Source organism: Cydia splendana, chromosome 13, assembly GCF_910591565.1.
Source record: "Cydia splendana chromosome 13, ilCydSple1.2, whole genome shotgun sequence".
NCBI classification, from domain to species: domain Eukaryota; kingdom Metazoa; phylum Arthropoda; class Insecta; order Lepidoptera; family Tortricidae; genus Cydia; species Cydia splendana.
Window position 1 is genome coordinate 470,867 of NC_085972.1, and position 10,812 is coordinate 481,678.

General features: G+C 42.1%; 1 protein-coding gene and 2 non-coding genes across 3 annotated transcripts; 1 reads left to right on the forward strand and 2 right to left on the reverse strand.

Annotated features, from left to right (window-relative positions):
* The first annotated feature begins 619 nt into the window (after positions 1-619).
* On the forward strand, positions 620-5,368 carry LOC134796329 (uncharacterized). Its single transcript, XM_063768423.1, has 4 exons — positions 620-727; positions 2,222-2,358; positions 3,085-3,206; positions 5,287-5,368. The coding sequence occupies exons 1-4, from the start codon at positions 620-622 to the stop codon at positions 5,337-5,339; spliced, it is 420 nt and encodes a 139-aa protein (XP_063624493.1). The 3' UTR covers positions 5,340-5,368.
* Positions 5,369-8,845: 3,477 nt separating this feature from the next.
* On the reverse strand, positions 8,846-8,923 carry Trnaw-cca (transfer RNA tryptophan (anticodon CCA)). Its single transcript is given in 2 exon segments — positions 8,846-8,881; positions 8,887-8,923. It is a non-coding gene; the product is annotated as a tRNA-Trp (tRNA).
* Positions 8,924-9,452: 529 nt separating this feature from the next.
* On the reverse strand, positions 9,453-9,530 carry Trnaw-cca (transfer RNA tryptophan (anticodon CCA)). Its single transcript is given in 2 exon segments — positions 9,453-9,488; positions 9,494-9,530. It is a non-coding gene; the product is annotated as a tRNA-Trp (tRNA).
* Between the last annotated feature and the right edge of the window lie 1,282 nt (positions 9,531-10,812).

Genomic DNA, 10,812 nt, shown 5'->3' on the forward strand with positions numbered 1-10,812 from the left:
TGCATAATACCTAAGTGGGTATCAGTTTACCCTTAGAGCCCGTTAGAGCGTGACCGTTTTCACATTGTCCTCACCGATATCGGATGCAGAATTATATCTGCGTAGTCAGGCCGCGGGGGCGGGGCGCCATCTTTACCTTTAGCGGTCACGCACACGACAACAAACATTATGTCTACGAATACGCACACAAAAAAAAAATATATCAGTCTGTAAGCAGACGGGGGGCTTGGACATGGATGAAATTATCGGAAGCGCCTTTTCGATATCGGATGTCGGAAAGTGCCTATGAGAAAAAAGCTGAGGGATAGAGCGTCATACATACGGCACCAAGTCCGCCTTTTGCGTTATGTATCGTTTTTTAGTAATAATGATTTATTAAAAAATGAATTATTAAAACAGAAAAACACATATGACTGCATTTTACTTCCATCCGACTTCCGATATCGGATCGGGCAGTTTAGTAGCACGTCACAAACTAGGGGAGTTATTTATTACCATGTTTATTGAAATTCGAAAAGGGTAAATTTTGACTTCTTTTGTAATCTTAAGAGTTAGATTTAGTTAAATTAACCCACCTCCCTAGTTTATTGTTGTTAACTTAGCCCCGATTGTTTCAGAAATGATGTGCCATAGCCGACTGGGCGCCGTGTGGGTGTTGCTGGCCGCCGCTGCCGCCGTCGACCTGTACGAGTTGCCACCAGAATTTAACAACGAGCTCATGTACCAGGTAAGGGTCAGAAATATGTCACAGTGTGGGGCGTTGTGTGTACGGGCAGTTAATTGCCAAACTGTATGAATTGGCACCAGAATTCGAGTGTACAGTCAAGTGTAAAAATATGGGTGCATATAACTTCTCAAAAATTTGCCCCATAGATCTTAATTCGCTGACATAAGAGCTATGGCACATATTTTGGAGTATGATGTGTGCACCCATACTTTTACACTTGACTGTACCAGCCTTGAAATTCGTTTTAAATTTCTGACTTCAAAAATTAGCTTTAAACCCCATGGAGACGGTTTAAAAACTTGCGTGTAATAATCGATACCTACATTGCTAACTACAGAGTACAATTAATTTATTCGATCGACCAAATACCACAAATACCACAATGTAACAAATAATGGCATGCAAGTTCTTGAACCGTGTAAATGAGGCTTTAATCACTGAGTATTCATAGACGTGTATCTTTAATAGTTACAAATAATTACTTCAAAAACTAATTTAAGGTAAGGCATAGGTTATTAACTCATTAGTCTCATTACTTACCAACAACTTACTCGAGTTATAAATGAGCAAGAAGTTAACATAACTGTTCTCTTTCCGAAGTAGAAGCTGTTTGGTTGGATCAAAGACATATGTAACATTAATAATATTAATAATTAATCGATCTATCATCACTGACAGGACTATTGTAGCCAATAAGCCTGACATCGTGATAATAGATCGATCGCAACGTCGGGCCGTGCTCGTTGACATCACCATCCCCCATGATGAGAATCTCGTGAAAGCCGAGAAGGACAAGTCCAGTAAGTACCTAGACTTGGCTCACGAGATAACAGCCATGTGGGATGTTGATTCGACGATCATTGTCCCGATAGTCGTTTCAGTAAACGGTCTAATAGCGAAGAGTCTCGACCAACACCTTGAGAGACTCTCGCTAGGTGGTTGGATCAAGGGTCAGATGCAGAAGGCGGTGATCTTGGACACGGCGCGGATAGTCCGCCGGTTCCTCTCTCTGCAGCCCTGACCACCGGTAGCTTGGGCCTTGCCCCGCTGCTGGCGGCACCCTAGGTTAGGTTTTTTATAATGTGTTTTTATTAATTTTTATTGTTTTGTAAGTGTTTTTATATTTTACTTTTATATTCATATTATAAATAACCTAACTTAAGATGAGAAATGAATAAAGATATTAATAATTATAGTTAAGTGCTAAGACGCATTCAGCATGAGGATATGGTGGAAAATTAAGTCAGTGTACGGTAAATGTCACTCTAAATAGAGTTCACTCTTCCGTGCATATTTTTGATGTTTTAGTGCTTTACAAAGACTATGAAAGATTTTTAGAAGCAATTTTCATATTTTTAGCTTATGTGCATATATTATTACCTACCTACCCTAAAAAGCGGTACACTTTTACAAAAATTCCTTTCTTTGAAGTTACGGCAGCGTAAAACAAAAATATTTAACCCGATAAGTACGAAACTCGCCATTTACTTGCAGGACGCCAACGACATAGACACGGACACGGGTCCGCTCAGACACCTACTCCCGGACGACACGGAGACGACACGACTCAACGACCTGCTGCTGTTCAGACTGATCAAGTCGCATCTGCGAGGGTTACGGACGGAGCACAGGTTTGTATAACTTGTATTTTACGATAAGATAGCAAATATATTAAGTAATTATAAAAATCATAAGGCCCAAATAAAATAAATTATTAGGTATCTACACTTAACCTACGAGATCTTGGATAATTGCCGTTGCTGGTTCTGTCGCCGATGTGCAGAGCCCTCTGCTAGATTTTTGTTTCATTCTCAGTTAAGAAAAAAACTCTCTCTCTGTCTGTCTCTTCGGCTCTCCTCTGTTTGCCAGACACGTTTGCTCTGGCTCGTCGAGCCATTTACTTTACGAGCTGATCATGACGGAACGGGTCTGCCGAGTGCCGTGCTTCTTCGGTCCGGTATACCTACATTATATGTTTAGGACTTGTCGGGTCACATAATCTTCGGGCCTTCTCATTATCATTACATGGCCGTATATGTATTGTATACTAGCGACCCGCTCCGGCTTCGCACGGGTTAACAAATTGTACACCTAAACCTTCCTCAAGAGACACTCTATCGATAGGTGAAAACTCAAAACTGTATGACACGTACATATAGATGTAGGTACGATGTACCTATGTATACACACAATAGGTGTGACTATAGGTACAGTCAATGGTAAAAATATGGGTGTACAAATCATTTCAAAAATATCCATCCCATAACTCTTATGTCAGTGAATTAAGAACTATGGGACATATTTTCATAAAACTTCCAGAAATGTACTTAGTTAGACCGACTTTATATCTGTTTCAGAATGCATAAAGACGCGCCAACGGGAGACATCCCAATGTTGGGTGATTCGAACATGGCGAAGAGATTCTTCTTAGGCGTGAGACCACAACAGCGGTGGAAATCTAAGAAGGGGAAAGTTATAGGTAAGAATCAGGATGCCTACCGCGAACCATGTTCGACGTGCTGCCTCCCTGTCACACTTACGTACGTTACAAGTGCTACAGAGGGACAAGGGGCTACACGTCGAACGTGGTTCGCGATAGTAGTGATATGTTGACAATGAGATACGTGATAGCTTTTTTTTTTTTTTTTTTTTATGAAATAGGAGGCAAACGAGCAGACGGATCACCTGATGGTAAGCGATTACCGCCGCCCATGGACACCCGCAACACCAGAAGGGTTGCAAGCGCGTTGCCGGCCTTTAAGATGGGAGTACGCTCTTTTCTTGAAGGTTTGTAGGTCGTATCGGTCCGGAAATACCGCTGGCGACAGTTCATTCCACAGTTTGGCTGTGCGAGGCAGGAAGTTTCTGGAGAAACGCACAGTTGAGGACTGCCAACCATCCAAGTGATGAAGATGGTAATGTTGTCGCGTAGGGCGATGGCGAAAAGAAGCGGCAGGGATTAATCCGAACAATTCCTCGGAGCACTCCCCGTTATACATGCGATAGAAAATGCAGAGCGAGGCTACATCTCTACGCAGCGCCAAGGAGTCAAGCCGTTCCGAAAGACGCTGGCAGTCAACAATTCGAGCCGCTCTTCGTTGGATGCGGTCCAGAGGGAGAAGCTGGTATTGGGGTGCCCCTGCCCACAGATGAGAGCAGTATTCCATGTGTGGGCGAACCTGCGCCTTATAAAGCTGTAGGCGCTGGGCCGGTGTGAAATACCGTCTCGATCTGTTGAGCACACCGAGCTTCTTGGAGGCTAATTTAGCCTTACCCTCTAGATGACCGCGGAACTGGACTTCACTCGAAATGTCGACACCAAGGATTCCGATACTGGCTGCGGCACTCAGGGGAGTGCTCTCAAAACGAGGTGACGCGACAAACTCTAACTTTTTTGCGGTAAACGCGCAAACCTGTGTCTTGCTAGGGTTAAAACGGACTAAGTTAAGTCGACCCCATTCAGAGACTTCCTTTAGGGAAGTCTCAATTTCAGACACAAGTTTGTTCCGGCTCTCGATGACGTTTTCCCGAGAAATATTGGTGCGGCCGGTGTAAAAGGCATCACCTGTACTATCATCAGCATAACAATGAATGCCGCTGATTTGCAGCATGTCATTGATATGCAGAAGGAATAGCGTGGGTGATAGCACACAGCCTTGGGGGACACCAGCATTCACAGACATGGGTTCTGAGCATTCACCGTCAACTACGACCTTTATGCTTCTGTCTGCTAGAAAGCTACTGACCCATACACATAATTCCTCGGGAAGCCCATAGGATGGTAGCTTCGAAAGAAGTGCTTTGTGCCAAACGCGATCGAAGGCCTTCGCAATATCCAAGCTAACAGCCAATGCTTCACCCTTTGTCTCGATCGCCTGTGCCCAACGATGTGTCAAGTAGACTAGAAGATCACCAGCCGAGCGGCCTCTACGGAAACCGTATTGTCGGTCACTAAGCAACTGGTGATCCTCTAGGTACCGAAGGAGCTGGCAGTTGATAATGGACTCCATTATCTTCGAGAAAAGGGAGGTTATAGCTATTGGCCTGTAGTTGGACGGGTTTGAGCGGTCGCCTTTTTTAGGGATCGGGTGCACCAAAGCTGACTTCCACGAGGTTGGGACTACGCCAGAAGTGTAAGAGAGCCGGAAAAGACGCGTTAAGACCGGTGCCAACTCAGGAGCACACATCTTCAGCACAATCGCAGGGATTCCATCAGGCCCACTCGACTTATGAGTGTCGAGGGAAAGAAGTGCTTTACGCACTGAGCTTCTCTTTTGCAAATTAACCTGTGGCACCGCTCGAGCATCCGCTTAGTTTACACGCTAAATATGCGTTATTAATCTATTAAGATATTTTAGATATTTTGTACTGCCTAAAATAAATTGTATCCATGATTTTCAAAGTCACCCCATTTTATAGGTATTACTATAGTATTTTTCACATAGCTTGGGCACGGTGATAACTGGCATATATATCAATGGATGATAGCGGTCACCGTACCAAGATATGATAAAAAAATACTAAAGGGTACTTAAAGTTAAATCAATATTTGTTTCCAGGATCGCAAATGGTGTGCTACTTCAAGCTGTGTGCGTTCAGAAATCCCGCATAAGACGACCCCATGACACCGATTTTCTATTATTACATATTACAAATTTTATATTACCTATGTAGCTATTACGAGGATATGTAATTAACTTATCGTCAATTCGTTTCATCGATAGTTATGTGATTAGGTATAAATGATTATAAATAATAAGTGAATAAATGATCTCAATCATTGTATACGTCCAATTTTAGAAAAGATAAACTATAAGAAAAAAATGTACTTTAATAGGTACCTAAGGCACTTGTCCCACCAAGAGTGAGTAAGCGATTAACTATCGGCGATTTTCTCGCCCAAGAAACGAACAAAAGATTAGGATCATGTGTTAGTAAAAGAGACACATATATTAATAGTTCATCGCTGGCTGTTCACACTGCCGGCGAGAACTCTCGCTCTACTAGTTTGTCGCCTCGATAAGATAAAACTAGCTCAGCGGTACTCGCTCGGCGATGCTCGCTTCGTAGTTAGAACTCAAGCTGCGAGACCAATCGACTGATGACTGCGTGTTCGGCTACGCTGCACCACCCGAGCGAGTGACGCGAGTAATAGCCCGTCGCACTCGAACACTCGCCTATAGCCGAGCGACAAAACTATTGGAGCTAACACTCGCTTCTCGCCGCTCGCGCACTCGTTTCTAGTTTATCGTTCTACTCGCTTATCGCTCATCGTCGGCGGTGGGACAAGTGCCTATATGAACCAAAATGGATTGACTTGACTTTGAACATGAGGCTATAATTAGGTACTGACATTACAAAGTGGCCCCTGAATTTCGAAGTCACCCCATATCACATCACCTGGCCGATTTGACTAAACACAAAGCAAGACAGGCAGAGGCAACCAATGGGGTTGGCGACTGTCTAAGGTTTTTATAGATGGTGCCATCATAGGTTTCCGCTGTTTCTAGTTTGGTTCTATGGGATTTGGCTTAAAGGGCTGGTATCCAGGCCATAAAATTCCAAAAACATGACAAGAATTGGGCACTTTGACACTATTGACAAGGGAAACAATATGATGGCGCCATCTGTGAAATACTTCGACAGACCAAAAACCTGGTTGAAATACAGAATGGATTTCTAGTCATTAAAACTAGGTATTGATTTCTAGTCATTTTGATCCATCCATGAAAGAAGAAATCTAAGTGTAAAAAGTGACTCTTAGCATTTTAATGAATGTAGATAAAAGAATAGAGATAGGTAATCAGTAGATGTAATTAATATTCGTTAATGTTGTGTTTAAGTGTTAATTTTATTCAATTTATAAAGGCAAAGGAATTGTACGTCCTGATCGTTAATAAAGACGGTGAACAAGCTATGCTATTTTATTTATAGGTACCGATTCAGGTAGGTATAGGTACCTACCTATAGTTTTTAGTTTTACTTAGCAGGAAGACTGTTATACGAAGTTACCTACGAATTTATGTGAAGGTTAAAAAACCGGGCAAGTGCGAGTCGGACTCGCGCACGAAGGGTTCCGTACCATAATGAAAAAAAAAGAAAAAAAATGCAAAAAAAAAACCGGGCAAGTGCGAGTCGGACTCGCGCACGAAGGGTACCATAATGCAAAAAAAAAAAAAAAAAAAAAAAAAAAGCAAAAAAACGGTCACCCATCCAAGTACTGACCACTCCCGACGTTGCTTAACTTTGGTCAAAAATCACGTTTGTTGTATGGGAGCCCCATTTAAATCCTTAATTTATTCTGTTTTTAGTATTTGTTGTTATAGCGGCAACAGAAATACATCATCTGTGAAAATTTCAACTGTCTAGCTATCACGGTTCGTGAGATACAGCCTGGTGACAGACGGACGGACGGACGGACGGACGGACGGACGGACGGACGGACGGACAGCGAAGTCTTAGTAATAGGGTCCCGTTTTACCCTTTGGGTACGGAACCCTAAAAAACGGTCACCCATCCAAGTACTGACCACGCCCGACGTTGCTTAACTTTGGTCAAAAATCACGTTTGTTGTGGGGGAGCCCCATTTAAATCTTTATTTTATTCTGTTTTTAGTATTTGTTGTTATAGCGGCAACAGAAATACATCATCTGTGAAAATTTCAACTGTCTAGCTATCACGGTTCGTGAGATACAGCCTGGTGACAGACAGACGGACGGACGGACGGACAGCGAAGTCTTAGTAATAGGGTCCCGTTTTACCTTTTGGGTACGGAACCCTAAAAATAAGTTTGATTGGCAAAATTGACTAAATTGATGCAAGCTTTTATCACTTACTGTAGCTAGGCACTTTTCTTTCAATAGGCAACTATAAGTAATACTAGCATTGACATAATCAGTGTTGGCCGAACGTTAATTGCATTTGCCCATTAACCAGTACAAATTGAACCGTAAACGGTAACGGACGGTTACAGTTGAAGGTTCAATTTGTACTGGTTAATGGTCAAGAATATTCAATTGCATTAACGTTTCGGCCACCACTGGACATGGACTGGCCTTAGGGGCAATAATAATGAGGCATAACATGGACAGGGCGGTGTGACACCGCTAGAACGCGATTGGTTGATGATGATGAGTTTGCATCACGCCCGCGATTGGTTGATGAGTTCGCATCACGCGCGCTATTGGTCGTTACTATAAGTGTAAATAACATTATTTGCGGTATTTGACGTCTGTCACTCACAACAGCAATACTACGTAAAATGTTTTGCACAACGAAATCACACAGGAAAACAACTGCACTGCGAACGTTTACGTTCTACGTCTTTTTTTTTTAATTTTAGGGTTGGCCGGACACCACCGTTATGAATCGGTAGTCGTCTAAGTAAATCGATATGAATTTTTCATTTTTCTTTTAATAAAAATAAGGAAAAGGTGGATAGTTAACTGTAAATATGGATATATTTATCGTCACTTAACAGACAACAAATTTGACACAGAAATAACATAAATAAACTTTAAAATAGATCCCCAGTTAGTTTCAATTTTGACAATGGGTGCGACCTACTCTTAGGGTAGCTTGCGGGAAAACCATATAATTCTAGCTTTATTTAAATCTCAAATAAAAATTCATTATACGTCACAATTCGATACCTCAGTCTACGTGCCATCCAATCGTAATCGCTTGCTGTGACAATCGATTTGCGTTAGTTACATCTCTATATACGTCAGTCATAATGTGTCAAATACCGCAAATAATGTTATTTACACTATAGTTGCGTTCGACTGCACGATTGGCTGGAATTCGAGAGTGACACCGCTGAACTAGTACCATTTTTAGTGCCCTTAGATATATACGTCAATGAATACTAGTAATACCTACTCATCGAAACAATTCTAACAAACCAAACACAATTAGGTTGCGTAGCGCTTTGTTTTATCATAGAGGTCCTATGGTCATCTTTTGTGACTATCATCAGATCAGCTCTATGGTAGAGGTAAGTAACCATAATATTGCATTGTCACCCAACTTACGTTAATGGAGTTTCTCGGAGGAATTATAGGCTCAATTGAATAATGGGAAGTGGGTCTAAATTAAATTTTAAAGTGGAAAAATTACTGTCTTGGGTGAGACTTGAACTCACGGCCTCTGGATCGATACTGGTTTCCAGCGCTCTGCCATCTGAGCCACCAAGACCTCATCCATAGCCAGCAAATCTTTCCACCATATTACAGGTCAAGGCGACCCTTAGCGGCATCTACCGCAAGAGTGTTACACTTCTTAAACAGCTACCGGAGTTCCAAGTCATATTGGAAATTCACCAGTTACGATGTGCTACCCATACTAATTTTAATTTTTAACAAGCAGAAACGTCTGCGAATGATGCTATTAAGCTTAGAATAAATTTAAAAGTGGAAAAATTACTGTCTTGGGTGAGACTTGAACTCACGGCCTCTGGATCGATACTCCAGCGCTCTGCCATCTGAGCCACCAAGACCTCATCCATAGCCAGCAAATCTTTCCACCATATTACAGGTCAAGGCGACCCTTAGCGGCATCTACCGCAAGAGTGTTACACTTCTTAAACGGCTACCGGAGTTCCAAGTCATATTGGAAATTCACCAGTTACGATGTGCTACCCATACTAATTTTAATTTTTAACAAGCAGAAACGTCTGCGAACGATGCTATTAAGCTTAGAATAAATTTAAAAGTGGAAAAATTACTGTCTTGGGTGAGACTTGAACTCACGGCCTCTGGATCGATACTGGTTTCCAGCGCTCTGCCATCTGAGCCACCAAGACCTCATCCATAGCCAGCAAATCTTTCCACCATATTACAGGTCAAGGCGACCCTTAGCGGCATCTACCGCAAGAGTGTTACACTTCTTAAACAGCTACCGGAGTTCCAAGTCATATTGGAAATTCACCAGTTACGATGTGCTACCCATACTAATTTTAATTTTTAACAAGCAGAAACGTCTGCGAATGATGCTATTAAGCTTAGAATAAATTTAAAAGTGGAAAAATTACTGTCTTGGGTGAGACTTGAACTCACGGCCTCTGGATCGATACTCCAGCGCCCTGCCATCTGAGCCACCAAGACCTCATCCATAGCCAGCAAATCTTTCCACCATATTACAGGTCAAGGCGACCCTTAGCGGCATCTACCGCAAGAGTGTTACACTTCTTAAACGGCTACCGGAGTGCCAAGTCATATTGGAAATTCACCAGTTACGATGTGCTACCCATACTAATTTTAATTTTTAACAAGCAGAAACGTCTGCGAACGATGCTATTAAGCTTAGAATAAATTTAAAAGTGGAAAAATTACTGTCTTGGGTGAGACTTGAACTCACGGCCACTGGATCGATACTCCAGCGCCTTGGTGGCTCAGATGGCAGATCTGAGCCACCAAGACCTCATCCATAGCCAGCAAATCTTTCCACCATATTACAGGTCAAGGCGACATCGTTCGCAGACGTTTCTGCTTGTTGTTGTTGTTGTTGTGTTGTGTTGTTGGGGGTCATCCATTAATTACGTCACACGAATTTCTAGGTTTTTTTACCCCTCCCCCCCTCCTTGTCACACTTGGTCACATTTGGCGAACCCCTCCCCCCTGGTGTGACGTCACATTTCTTCAACGAAATCGGCAAATAATAAAATAAAATAAAATAAAATAAAAATAAAATATCTTTACGTGTGATGTGATTAATGGATGACCCCTTGTGTGTTGTTGCGTTGTTGTTGTTGTTGTTGTTGTTGTTGTTGTTGTTGTGTGTTGTTCTGTTTGTTGTGTTGTGTTGCTTGTTGTTGTTGTTGTTGTTGTTGTTGTTGTTGTTGTTGTTGTTGTTGTTGTTGTGTTGTGTTGTTGTTGTTTGTTGTTGTGTGTGTGTGCTTGTGTGTGTTTCTGTTTGACGACCGGTCTGGTCTAGTGGATAGTGACCCTGTCTGCTAAGCCGATGGTCCTGGGTTCGAATCCCAGTAAGGGCATTTATTTGTGTGATGAACACTAATATTTGTTCCTGAGTCATGGTTGTTTTCTATGTATATAAGTTTGTATTTATCTATACAAGTATGTATATCA

Coding starts and splice junctions, on each gene's coding strand:
- LOC134796329 (XM_063768423.1), top strand. CDS start 620: ATGATGTGCCATAGCCGACTGGGCGCCGTGTGGGTGTTGCTGGCCGCC. Junction 728..2,221: donor ACAACGAGCTCATGTACCAG/GTAAGGGTCAGA, acceptor ATTTACTTGCAG/GACGCCAACGACATAGACAC. Junction 3,207..5,286: donor TAAGAAGGGGAAAGTTATAG/GTAAGAATCAGG, acceptor ATTTGTTTCCAG/GATCGCAAATGGTGTGCTAC.